This window comes from Mustela putorius, unplaced genomic scaffold (assembly GCF_011764305.1).
Source record: "Mustela putorius furo isolate JIRA1106 unplaced genomic scaffold, ASM1176430v1.1 tig00000083_pilon_pilon_pilon, whole genome shotgun sequence".
Classification (NCBI taxonomy): domain Eukaryota; kingdom Metazoa; phylum Chordata; class Mammalia; order Carnivora; family Mustelidae; genus Mustela; species Mustela putorius.
Genome location: NW_025421273.1, coordinates 22,837,185 through 22,851,519, shown reverse-complemented (window position 1 = coordinate 22,851,519; position 14,335 = coordinate 22,837,185). Strand labels below are relative to the sequence as shown.

General features: G+C 40.7%; 1 protein-coding gene across 10 annotated transcripts in view; it reads left to right on the top strand.

Moving 5' to 3' along the window:
* Positions 1-2,783, top strand: part of LDB2 (LIM domain binding 2) — a 373,888-nt gene extending 371,105 nt beyond the window's left edge. For 5 of the 10 annotated variants that reach the window (XM_045075898.1, XM_004773404.3, XM_045075901.1 and 2 more), the window contains one exon: positions 1,142-1,392. Coding sequence is in view for 6 of the 10 variants with exons in the window: in XM_004773404.3 (XP_004773461.1) it covers positions 1,142-1,192 (51 nt within the window). In the remaining 4 variants the exon portion in view is untranslated. The other 5 variants (XM_045075893.1, XM_004773398.3, XM_004773397.3 and 2 more) reach the window with 2 other exon arrangements.
* The last annotated feature ends 11,552 nt before the right edge of the window (positions 2,784-14,335 follow it).

Sequence of the window (14,335 nt, the reverse complement as noted above, 5' to 3'; positions counted from 1 at the left end):
CCTTCTAGAATTCTGGAGGGCCCAGTGGACCTTCTCCTGACCATAGGCAGTATTCTACCACACTGTCCCAGAAAAGCTTCTCTTGCCCCTAGTGAAGACGTTTTAGCCCAGTTGCCAAGGCATTTCATCCAATTAGCCTCCCTGTCAGGAAACACACCCTTCCATGTCCAAAAGCATCTGGTTCAGCCTTGCTTTTTCTGGCCGAGGCAGATGACTGCACTGGGCACTCCCCGGGAGTCACCGCACTTTTGAGTAGACTAGTGCCCATAGCCTGCCCAGCAGTATCACATGACAGGTGTCCTGTCCCATGCCCAGGTCACCCATCAACCCCATATAGCTCCCCTTTGAACGAAGAGGCCGGAGCTGTACCCTGTGTGTGCATCCTTGTCCCCAGCCCTGTGCCTCTCCAGCAGTGGCCACCATGATGCTCCAGGAGGCTACAGTGGGTGGCTTCCTTGCTTGCATGGAAGGACAATTTGTACTTAAAGGAGTGATTAGATGGATTCTTCTTGCACGCTTCCATTTCTGATGACTACCAGCTTCATCAATGTAATTATAATTAGTGCTCTTCATCTTCCTTTTATGGCACCAGCTGGACAGACTGGTTCTCTTTACTGCCCAGATTGGTGGCAGGGTTGTCTGTGTGGGGATAGGTGACAGGCACCATGAAATAACAGATGGTAAATTCAGGGCTTGTTGGCAATCAGCAGGTTTTTGCTAATGACTTAATTAGCTATGCAAATTGTCAAATCAGTGTGAACATTGTTTTTATCGAAAACTTTACCTAAATTAATTACCATAATTAAGTAGCAGAATGTCAAGGATATTGGCTGCATAAAAGGGCCTGGCTGAATAGAAAAAAAGAGAGATTCTGTCTTCAATTAAAATGTATACCGTCCTTGGGACAGAGAGAATGCCATTTGGAATGAGTTGCGTGAATACCATAGAACCGTATCCTCCCCACGTTGGCTGCTAGTTTCCAAAGGCATTCAGAGGCCCTAAATAAAAAGTGGCGGATTTTTGGAGGTATTGGAAAGCACCCAGCAGAAGGTTCCACAGCCCTCTCTCAAGTCCCCAATGTCAGCAAGTTAAAAGCGTGGATTTTTTTAATTTTGAAAAATCCATTTTTTTATTTCTGCAGATTGCTAGCATTGCTCGTTCTCCGGTGTCAGGCTGCGCACTAAGGACATAAACTCGCGTGGTTGTTCCACGTCAGGAGGCAATGTTTATTTCCTGTAGAAATCAAATATGCGTCTCGCCCCCGACTTTGAGACTTGACCCCGGGGCTCAGTACACGAGTGTGTCTGTCCTAGATCCCCCAGCTCCTCCCGCTAGTATTTTAAGCTGAGCTTCTCTGTCCCAAGGTTTCCCTGTAATAATGTCAGCTGCTGTTCACAGGATGTGATGGTGGTAGGAGAGCCAACTCTGATGGGAGGTGAGTTTGGGGACGAGGACGAAAGGCTAATCACTAGATTAGAAAACACGCAATATGACGCGGCCAACGGCGTGGACGACGAGGAAGACTTCAACAGCCCCCCCGCCCTGGGGAACAGCAGCCCGTGGAGCAGTAAACCCCCCGCCGCTCAAGAGACCAAATCAGAAAACGCCCCGCCCCAGGCTCCCCAGTGAGACTGACCCGCACCTGCACCCACTGTCAGTAGGCCGTGGGGTACACCCACGCTTGCAGATCCTTGCTTACAGGAGAGGAAGGAGGAGAAATTTAAAAAAAAAAAATTTAAATTTAAAAAAAAAAAACAACTTTTCCACGCAAATGCTATTTCTAAACCACAATGATCTGGGTTTGAGTTTCTTTCTTTTTTTCTTTTTTGAATTGAGAGGATTATTCCAATAAACTTCCATGACCCTTCCCTGGAGGCCTTCGCAGGTAACGCAGATACTGGCACTGATAGTAATGAAAACCAGAGTGAATGCTCCCGCTTCTCCTGGCTCAGTGTTAAACCACATGTTTGTTAATTATGCCCCCTCCCCCAAGCCGGTCCCAACCCAACGAAGGCCATATTGTCAATACGCCCTCAGTGCTCAGGGTCTCATTATATGCCGACCCTAACTACAGATGACTTTTTAATATTGTAAAATATTTTCTGCTTTTTGACTTGCATCTGAGAGTTTCTTGTTTCAGTAAAAAAAGAAAAGAAAAAAAATCAGCTTTTGGACAGTAATTTGTATATCCTTATTATTTGTATTATTTTCTTCACCTTTTCTTTCATTGGGTAACAGCTAAGAGGGCCTAGCAGCGTAATTTATGGCTGAGCTAATGTCAATTTGTTCTCCAACCCGAGTTCGTTTAATCGAGTCCAAGTACTGAAACAAGAAATGTCTTTTTGTCATCGAAGACACAGAGATGGATTTTTATGTAAAGAAAGACACGTACCTGGCCCATTGAGAACTGATACATTTGTAAAATTGCTGTTGATCCAAATCTTTTCAAGCCATGTAATCCATTAATTTTGTGGGCAGTTTAATGAATCTGAAACTTTTGTGTTTTTTATTGTATCTGAGTTGACTGTTGATTCTTTTCATAGTATATTTCTTGTATAATATTTTGTAAAGCCCTCCCTTGGTTCTTTTACGGGGATTTTTCTTTTGGGGCAATTCCAGTGTATTTATGTGAAACTTTATAAGAGAACTAATTTTTCCATTTGCATATTAATATGTTCTTCCACACATGTAAAGACACAGTGGCTCCGTGTGTTATAAAACAGCTGTATTTTATGTATGCTTTACTGATAAGTGTGCCAATAATAAACTGTGTTAACAACCAATGCAGGTGGGTCTGGCTGTTTGTGAGCACAGCGGCGAAATCTGCCCACAATTATGAGAACTCTGGAGCTTGGAGTTGGCACCCAGCCTGTATGTGGAGTGGACTTGTGAAAGTCGTGCTACCCTTGGTTAAGTTTGATTCCTTTCCCTGCTCACTGCAGTTTACTTGGGCAGATGTGGGAGTGTCTGAACAAGGAAGATCTAGTTTATGTTTCTGGAGCTTGGCAATTGTAAGAGCAGTAGTTTCCAGGCACTGAGAGTTTATGCTGCACCAACCCTACTTAAGGTTCATGGAGATTATTTCAGCTCATCTTTACAGCTTCTTCAGAAAGCTGGCATTAATATCTTCATTTTTAAAAATCAGTGCTTAGGGGTGCCTGGGTGGCTCAGTGGGTTAAAACCTCTGCCTTCGGCTCAGGTCATGATCTCAGGGTCCTGGGATTGAGCCCCACATTGGGCTCTCTGCTCAGCAGGGAGCCTGCTTCCCTCACTCTCTCTGTCTGCCTCTGCCTACTCTCTGTCAAATAAATAAATAAAATCTTTAATTAATAAATAAATACCAATGCTTGCTTGCCCAAAAGTTGCTGTATGAGACTCGAAAATTCACTTGAGGACTTGTTTTGTTTAAAGAAAGTTTCTCGTCTGTTTCCGCTTTGTTTTCCACCAGTGAGGAAGATGAGAGAAAAAATCTGTTAGTGTGTGTTGGACGTGTTTTAAGTGCCAGGTAATTTTAATTTATCATCTTGGCAAATTCTGGAAAGGGGAATTTGAAAGTGAGAAGCTGAGGGAGGTTATGTGTCTTTGGTTGGGATTCCCAGAAGCAGAGCCTGAGATCCGGATTTGGGGGCACAAGATTACTGAAGGAGTGTTCTTCAGGTAAAAGAAAGGGAATCTTTAAGATAGTTGGGACTGGGGGAACAGGCTAGGGAAGGGGAAAGAGTCTACAAAAGCTATGGACTCCTGGTGTCTATTCTATTTTGGGGACCTGATCCATGAAGAGAGGGCTCAGAACACAGACCTCCCTACAGAACTGTCCCTTCCTGACCTAAGCTGTCAGACTTTTGTGTACCTGTACCAGTCAGTCATTGGCTGAAGCCATCCCCAGGGCATAGGAGACTGTAACCTTTGGAACAAGATGGGCCCCATCAGCTCAGGACAGTTCTGTAGAGAAAACGGCCAAATAGAGGGCAACAGTCCTAGTGTCCTGGCATGGGTGTGCCATTCTCAGAAAGGACATCCGTGTAGGGCACAGTCTACCCCGTTAAGTAACTTGTTTCATCTCATAACTCGTGGGTGACATAGTTGGGATTCGAATCTGGAGCTCCCTTGACCACAAAGACTGCACCCTTTCTAGAACATCACATCGCTTCTCTAGAATATTAGCATTTTGAGGAAATGTGCAGTACAATAGCAAAAGAGCCAAAGGACATAGAGGGAACTGCTACTTTATTATGTACCCATTAGAGTTCTGCTGACAGAATTTCCAGTTTATCCCCCACCACTTCACCATTTTATCAAGTCTTTTAAGTCACCAGTATGTAGTCATTACAATTGATGTTTAGGACAAATTATTTGACACCTGTTCCAGTTATCTACTGCTGCAGAACAAATCAACCCACCTCAAGAGGACAGTTTATTATCATCAGTTACCCTTCTTGAGAGCTCACTGGTCTCTGCTGGGTGGTCTGCAATTAGCGGCCTATTCACTGGCTGGGGCTGGAGTCATCAGAGCCTTGACCAGGCTGGACATGCAAGATGGTGCCCTCACATTGCTGGCTATGAGGTAGGGGCTTAGCCAGTTCTGTTAACTGGAGTGCCTTTGTGGAACCTCTCCAGAGTTCTCACAGAATGATGGTTGGGTTCTGAAAAGGAATATTCCAAGAGCCAGTATCCCAAGAGAGGAGAAACATAAATTGCCAGGGGGTGGAATTAACACAAGGTCACTTCTTCCCTGTGCTATACATCAAAGAAGCCCCAATTCAAGGCCTAGAGGCATAGCCTCTACTCTTTGATGGGTAAAAGGTGTGTGCATATGAAAAGGGAAGGAACTGATGGCAGCCATCTTTGGAAACTAACATCTACAACACCCCATGCAGTTCATGTCCTGATCCTCATTTACCTTGCTGTTGTGCTTTTAACCCCTCCCCACTTGCAACTGATTCGCCATCTACCTAGGCTTCTCCCAATTTTCTGAATACACCAATTGCTAATGTCACACGTGACTTTGCATATGGTTTTCCTTCTTAGAATGTCATCCCACACGTTCTTACAATAACCAAAGTTCTTCATCTTTAAAAGCCCAGCTTGATTCTCATGTTTGCAGAGCTGCCTCCCCCGCTGTCAGGATCTACTGATCCCTCTGAGATTTAAGAGACACTTGGCTCTTACTTCTATCTTAGCACTTTCCTTAAAAGGTTTTGTTGATGCTGCTAAATATACCTCACTGTCCCCCTAGACTTTCCCAGGTCTGAGCAGCTTATTCATTTCCATCTCAATTTTTTTTTGAAAGATTGTATTTATTTATTTATTTGATAGAGAGAGACACAGTGAAAGAGAGAACACAAGCAGGGGGAGTGGGAGAGGAAGAAGCAAGTTCCCCACTGAACAGAGAGGCCCATAGGGTGTTCAATCCCAGGACCTCAGATTCATGAACTGAGCCGAAGCCAAACGATTAACGATTGAGCCACCCAGAAGCCCCTCCAACTGAATTCTTAATACCTAGTTCTATCATACATGTTGATGGAACAGATAGAGTTAAAGACGCCCAAGCAAGAAATCATGAAAACACTGTTTACCATGTATTATCCTGTTCAGTTTTACAGTCTGTAATTCTAAGGCACATTATAGGGTGACAGTTATCCCTGCAGGTATATATAAGAATGTAATAGAGATAGGTGGGTTCAAGTTTCTTAGGGGTCAAATCAGCACAAAACAAACATTGCATAAGGCATTGGCCTAAGCCTAACTTCTATTATAGGAATCCCAAGAGATTTGTCATCCCCTGAATAATTCTAAGGGCAACCATTATTAAGTACACACCACATATCAGTCATTTAAAAGGTTCTTAACCTGGATGATCTCAAACTGGGAATTCAAGAGTGGTGCATGAGTTAGGTTTTGCTTTGCAATAATATCCATAACTTAGCACTTTATAACAGCAAACATCTTGTTTTTCTCACTCATGGGGCTATCAGTTACCTGGGGTAACTCTGCATCAGGTCAACCCCTCAGGTCTCATTCTGGGACAGTGAGTTCCAGGAGCTTGTTTCTCTCTTGGTGGATTCTGGAAAAAGTGAAAAGATAAGCCAAATCACCCATACACATCTGTTCACCCTGTATCCACCCACCAAAGCAAGTCCCAAGGACAAGCCAAACATCAGTGGGGTGGGGAGATCTATTCTGCCTCCTGCAAAGTTTCATGGCCAAGGGTGTGAATAAACAAGTGGCAATCCAATCTACTACACATTGCCTGACCTACACATTGCCTGAAAAAATTCTAATTACTTGCCAAGGTTTAAAAACTAATTTTCAAATTAAAATTTCATGCTTCTCCTAACACATTAGATTGAATAACAATTCACATTTTTGTATTCCTGGATGGTGACAGTTGGCTGCTGCTGAGTCACAGCTACCCTACTTGACGTTTCTTCAGCTTGTCACACTCAACCCATATCACTAATTCACTTCACCTGTCTGTCTTTTACAGCTATGGTAGCTATTATACCCATGGTCTCTACTCCTTTTTTTTTTTCTTTATGATTTTTTTAATTTATTTGACAGAGAAAGAGAGAGAGAGGGAGATCACAAGTAGGCAGAGAGGCAGGCAGAGAGAGAGGGAGAAGCAGGTTCCCCGCCTAGCAGAGAGCCCGATGCGGGGCTTGATCCCAGGACCCTGAGATCATGACCCGAGCTGAAGGCAGAGGCTTAACCTGCTGAGCCACCCAGGTGCCCCCCATGCTCTCTACTCCTTAAAACCACATTTGGAGGTTAGCATGATGGGCCCCACATTACAGATGTGAAGACTAATGTTCAAGCAGGTTAGTTGACCGCTTTTATCATGCAGCTAGTAAGTGGTGAAGGGAGCTTGCAGGGCCAAAGCCAGTGCTCCTTTCAGCAAACCACACTGGCTTAATAGGATTCACAGTAGTGATTATCCTCTGTGGGGTTAGGTTGGGAATGTGGCAAGCATGATTGCATTGAATCCTTGCGATTTCCTTCTGGGCAAGGCAAGGTTATCATCCCCCATTTTGCTGATGGTACTGGGAGCAGTTAAACAGTTTATCCAAGGGTGCAGAACTCACAAGTGACAACATTGTCCCCTTGACTCTAAACCACTTTATCAGAGTTACTGTCAGGTACACAGTCTGCAGTTCAGGGGTTTGGAGGTGTTCTCTGGCCTGGGAGAGGTGTCCTGGTATCCACCTTTCTACCATTAGCTATGTATTTTCAGGGTTTGTCAAAGAGTATGTCAGAGATCAAGAATTGCCATTTACCTGGTAATGGAATGAAGTAGGGAGACTTCCATTTATGACCTTGAAATCTCAAGGGCATCTAACAAGGGATTTAAAAATATGTGACCCAGACCCTGGAGGAAATTTTTTTCTCTATTTCTTCTTAACCTTGAGGTGAGGATTTAATGCAATAGAATAACACAACCCACACTGATGCTACATGGGAGGGGCTGGAGTGGGCAAGAATTTCAATGTCCCCAAATCGGGATTGGCAGCATCCTTGGGAAATTCATTTTATAATGGGGTACCTCTCCTTTGTCCATTAAAAAAAAATTACTAGTTTGTTTGTTTGTTTCTGAATAAGTAATACATGTTTATTGTGGATCATTTGAACAAACAGAAACAAGAAGAAAATAAAGTAATTCCACTACCCCAATATAAGTATTGCTAATATTCTGATACATATCTTTCCAGTTTTTTTCTTCTTGGCTCATATACATTGCAGTGTTGGTAAGATACAGAACAGACAATTACGTGTCCTGCCCTTTTCATATAATATTGTCTCATGAGCCACCTCTGTTAACTATTCTTTAAAAACATGGTTTTAATTTCCATATAATGATCCACTAATGGAATATACTGTAATGTATTAAGCCATTTATTTATGGCTGGTCAACTCCCTTTTTTACATCCCATTAGAATTTCATAATCATTAACCAGCTGGTCCAAGGTTGATAGGAGTTTGTTAAATCAAAATTCACTTATTAGGTATTTGCCATGTGCCCAGCACCATGCTGAGCATTACATGGGACTCCTATACCTGGTCCCACCCTCAAGGTACTTAAAATTCACTTGGGATAAAAGATAAGTACATAAAATTCTGTCCAAGAATATAAGGCTGAATACATTCAGAGTGTCAATGAAGCGCAGAGAATAAAACCTCTGGGAGTTTAAGGTATTTAATTTACATTCATTGTGCTCTACTGTATCGTGCTTGCATCTCATTTAGTCTTCACTACAGCTGAGGTGTGTGAGTGTTTTATATATGAAGCTCAGAGAGGTTGAATAACTTGCCCAAGGTCACACAGATCGAAAATAACAAGGTCAAATTTGAACCAGCACATAACTTCAAACCCTGTTCTTTTGCTGGTAAGCCACAGGAAATCCCTGGGCAAGCAGCAAATGCTGTGACTAAGTGTTGGCAGGAATGACTTCATGGCAAAGCAAGAAGGGACAATACATGGATACAAGCACCCACATCTGAGTGTCTGGTTGCCTCTCTCAATTTGCTCTCTGATTTCATCTTTTGTCCATCACTACTGTCGAGACAATGTCTCTAATCATTGGGAATATTGAGGAGTTTGGGTTTTGAACAAAACCTAATACATTGGCACTGTTGGTGCTTACATAAAGTTATTTCCAGCACTTGAAGCCAGTGAGCTGGAAAAGGTGATGAACGGCTATTAAAACTATAAATTAAGGGAACTGGTAAAGCAATGTCTCTGGCCCCAACTAGCCCTATCTTTTTCTCCCTTCCTATTCCTTCCAGAACTTCACCATCCTGGACAAAGAAAATGTTTCTTATTTCCCAAAGACTTTCAAATAATTTCTGGGAAATATTTATTCCCGAGTTAAGCAAACCCGGTTTTGACGGAACTTCTTCTTTGGGTCTGTTCCAGAGCTGGCATGATGTATCTTAAGCCACTCTCCAATAGTAAGCCATTCTCTTTCTTTTAATTCTTAATTTGTTAAAAGTAATATTCACTCTTCTGGGGTTTTCAGATTCCTCTGTCATGAAGGTGTTAATACTTTCAGACAAATCTGCAAAAATTCTCAAATGAGTGTGAACCAGCTTTAACTTCTGAAGCTTAGCTGAGGTCCTTTGTCGCAAAAGTGAAAACTTAACATTTTGTAGGAAGAGTGAATTGTGGAAAGCCTGGGCACTGTCTAAGGGATCAGACACGTTTTGCTTCCTCTATGTACTTACCAACATTGGCAAATTTGTTGTGCTGGGAAAGCTGAAAAACTCACTCTGGGAGAAGAATGGTGTGAATATTGGCAAAGCCAACCACGTAAAGGAGGCCTCGGATTCCCTGTGCTTGCCTTCTCCACCTTAAATCTCAAGCATTTCAAAGTCAGAGGCCTCTGGATTTCTCAAGATGGTTTCCCTACAACAGGGTAACTGACTGCACTTTCCTAAAACTGTCCCAGTATTAACACTAAATGTCTCTCATCATGGGAAATGCCTCACATCCAGGCAAACCTGCTCATGCTTGAAGCAAAACACATGAATCAATAATCAACAGCCACTATTTGCAGAGCATCTCCTGCCTTCCAGGCACTTCTGCACTCAGGGATTGTAAGCCTCAGACCCTTTTTGGAAAGGAGGTGGGGCATTAATGTTGTCATTTTCTGGTAGATAAACTGGAGCAAAGAAACATTAAGAAAAATGTCCAAGGACCTTCAGCTAATAAGCAACAGAGGTGAGATCCAATCTCAGAGTGACTGCCTCACAGCTTGTGCTTTCTCTGCTAAATTAATTGCTTTAAACTTTTATTCTAAATAAGACCAAGACAAGTACATATGGAAAGTTGACAGAGAAACAATCAAACATCAGAGATCATGAAACCCAGAAAAATTCCTAAGGAGCCAGAATCTTGGTTGTGTAAGCCAGGTACACACATGGATTCTCCCACTGTCACTCAGCAACAGAAGAACTCCACTGGCTCAGTCACGTTAATGATTGAAAAAGCCACTGTGCACTATTGCATTTGGCCAATGAGAATATATTCAGACAAATAGCATCAGGAACCTACCATGGACAGCCAAGGATTATCCCATATGGTGTAATGAAAACCTGCTTTTCCATTGCAGTGGAGATGAATCCAACCTGTGTTGATGACTGGCCTGTGGTTTTGCTCAAGGAAAGAGAGCAGGTAGCTCCATTTATGGCTCCTAAGCACTCAGTCCAGTTACCTCTGCAACTGGGTTTGGGGTTTGCATTTGCCAAATGCACCTTGGGAGACTCATTACAACTAATTAGAAAGGAAAGTTGTTGTCTGGGGTGAGAGGAAGAATCTCTAGGGTGGGTTCTTCCCTAGCTCAACCACTAGATCTACCCTTCCACCACCACCCACAACTTTCAGAATATTGCTTACCCCTCACTGCAGAACTCAGATAATTAAGTGGCATAATCCCCAGGCTGTATTTTTTCTTTATTTTTATTATTATTTTTTTTTTTAGGTAGGCTCCATGCCCAGTGTGGAGCCCAACACGGGGCTTGAACTCATGACCCTGAGATCAAGACCTAAACTGAGATCAAGAGTTGGGTACTCAACTAGCTGAGCCACCCAGATACCCCTCTTCCCCACATAGGCTGTAATTTTTAGTGGCAGGACACTGTGTTTTTTAAAAGAGAGGAAATTGTCTTCGTTAGCAAATTTAATCTTCCTAGCCACTGAGATCACCAACATCCTTAATTTCCTCCTTCCTTCTAAAGTTGTGCACAAAGTTGGCTCCATTTTAAAGAACCAGAAAAACTACTGCTTCATATTCCTAGGAAATAGGTTCATGGATAACTTCTTCTTTTTTAAATTTTTATTTTTTTTTTATTTCTTTTCAGTGTTCCAGAATTCATTGTCTATGCACCACACCCAGTGCCCCATGCAATACATACCCTCCTTAATACCCACCACCAGGCTCACCCAACCTCCCACCCCCACCCCTCCAAAACGCTCAGCTTGTTTTTCAGAGTCCACAGTCTCATGGTTCCTCTCCCCCTCCAATTTCCCCTAACTCACCTCTCCTCTCCATCTCCACATGTCCATGGGTAACTTCTGATTTAAAGTGATCCCCAGGTTAACATGGCTTCTAGCCACTGTCTTTGAAACAGAGGACAATTGATGTTATAGCCATCAAAACCATATATGGAAGCTGAGGCCCAAAACATTTTTGAAAATGAAGAATAATGAGGGGAACCTGACCCCAAGGCACACCAAAGTGAAATGAAAATGGTGTAACAGGGCCAAGAAGTGGATGAGCCAGGAGAGAGTTCAGAAATGTACCAACATACATATCTCAATTTAGGGTATTTTATGCCTATAAGAAAAGGATGGGATTAATTAACACTTAACTAATTGGCTATACATTTCAAAATGATTATCATATATCCTTACCATAGTCCATATATAAAATTTTCAGATGAATTAGAGACTGAAACATAAAAAAACAAAAGCACTGAAAAAAAACAAAATTATTAAAATAGGAATTCAAAAATGACCTCTCTTCTCTAAATACCAACAAGAAAGCTTCTTTTTTGGGGGGTTGGGGTTTAAATAAACCTATTTGCTGGACAATATTGAACTGTGAAGCATCTGAACTCCAGAGAGAATTAGATCTGGGTCCATATGCTGACCTTGATACATATTGGCTGTGTGGCCTGGGAGAAATTAATCAACTTCTCTGATCCCCTCTCATTTGCCTTCTCTGTAAAACAACCTGGGTGGCTCAGGAAAGAGAGCCTCTGCCTTTGGCTCAGGTCATGATCTCAGGGTCGTGGGACTGAATCCCACATTGGGCTGGCTCTGTGCTCAGGGAACCTGTTTCCCTTCCTCACTCTGCATACCTCTCTGCCTACCTGTGATCTCTGTCTGTCAAGTAAATAAATAAAATCTTTAAAAAAACAAACAAACAAATATGTTTTGGCACTCCTGGGTGACTCAGTGGGTTAAGTATCTGCCTTCGGCTCAGGTCATGATTCCATGGTCCTGGCACGGAGCCCCAAATCAGACTCCCTGTGGGAAGTCTGCTTCTCCTTCTGCCCCTCCTCCCTACTCATGCTCTCTCTCACTCTATCTTTCTCAAATAAATAAAAATAAAATATTTTTTAAAAATTAAAAAATAAAATAAAACAAATACATTTAATCGTTCCTACTCAAAATATTGTGTTGTGAATTAAATGTGGTATGATAAGCAAAACATGTTGCACATAATAAGAAATCAATTAACATTATGAATTGTTTGAGTTCATATTTCTACAGTAAAAGACAAAGTAGATTTCAAGAACATATAAAAGTTAGAAAATACAAGAAGACAGTACAAATAAGGTCAATGTAAGAGCTATGATAATAAGCTTAACTTATTTAAGCTCCCCTGTTAAAAGGCAAACCACAAAAGAGAGACTGAGACAGAAAGAATCGATACTTAGCAATTAAGAAAAGATGCATGAAACAAAAGTGTCCTGCAATGACAATTAAAGGAATGGGAAATTATTTATCAGTTATACCTAAACAAAAAAAATCAAGATTTAAAGTCTTAATTTTAGGGGTGCCTGTTTGGCTCAGCTGGTGGAATGTGTGACTCTTGATCTCGAGGTTGTAGGTTGGAGCCCCATGTTGGGTGTAGAGATTACTTAAAAATAAAAAAAAAAAAATTTAAAAACGTAAAAGTCTTAATTTTAGGGGCCCCTGGGTGGCTCAGTTGAATAAGTGGCCAACTCTTGATTTCAGCTCAGGTCATGATCTTGGGGTCCTGGGACTGAACCCCAAATCAGGCTTCACACTCAGCAGGAATTCTTCTTCTCTTCCTCACCCTCTGCTCCTCCCATCACTCATATGTACTCTCTCTCTCTCTCTCAAATAAATAAATGAATCTTTAAAAAATATATATTAATTTTAGACAAGCTAAAATTTGTCTAAAGTTATTAAATTTTATATTGATGAAAATTGCCACTATATTCCAAGCGACATAGCATCACAATATAGATTGTTAGGTCTCAGGAATTTGACTCTCACAAAACAGAATAGATTCAACTAATAGATACGTATTTATCTTTAGAGAATTAACAAGTATGCCACATTTTAAGTAATATATACAAAAACTTTTCAAATAATAAGTCTAAGAAAAAAAAGCATTTTAAAGCATTTTGTCAATGCAAACATTATACAGGTTCCATACATTGTTCACAATGTGACATAAAAATGTTTAACAGAAATGTAGACAAACTATTCTTAACCAGACATTCAAAAATTTAAGACATTCTCCTAAATAACAATTGGGTCAGAGAACAAATAAAATTAATATGTACATGCTATTTTGAAATAAGGAAATTGAAACCATTACTCATAAAAACCTATGGTATTTTTTCCCATTCTATCCTCTGGTTATTGCTGTGATTTTTATACAATGATGTCTTCATTGGACAACTTTACTGAATTTTCTCATTAATTCTAATAGTTTTTCATTCCATTCTCTTGTGCTTTTTAAAGTATATAATCAATTTGCCTGTGAATATTGAAAATTTTCTCTCCATCTTTCCAGTAGATGTATCTTCTGTTTTCATTACTTTGCTTAATGCACTGGCTAAAATTTAAACTGAGTTAAATAGTGATGGTGATAACAAGCATTTTTGTATTAATCTTGGTTTCGATGAAATGGATTCTTGTGTGTTTCTTCATTTAATATGATGCTGTCAATTCTATGATATGTAAAGGAGACAATCTTTTAAGATTTTCAATACTTTCTACTCAATCATCAACAGAAGTTAAGGTTTAGCAAATGTCATTTTGTCAACTAAGGACATCATCAAGTTTACCTTTCCCTTTGTGTTATTAGTGAGATATATGTCGTTGATTTATTTCCTGACTCCACTAGGTTAAATTCTACTTGGTCATGGTGAATTATTCTCTTAATATGCTGTTACATTATATTTGTTATTATTTCATTTATGCTGCATACGTTTGTGTTCAGAGAGGAAGTAGGCTATCGCTTTCCTTCTTTGTTCTATTTTTGCTCTATTATGCTACCAGAATTATGCTATCTGCATAGAATGGGCTCGAAAGGATCCTGTCTTTTCTGGGTTCTATAATCATTTATATAATTTAGGTATAACTACATGACCCCAGAGTGCTTTTGAAAGCACTATTAAGATTTTTCTTCTGACATTTAAGTTCACTTCAAAGTGATATAAAAATTAATTAATTTCTTTTGGTATTTTAGGAGTATTTTCTATTTTGTTTTTCTTACCTTTATTTCACTGGGCTTTTGGGATTCACTGAGTTGAAGATTAACTTTTTAATTTCCATTCTTTGTTGCTTGAGAATGAT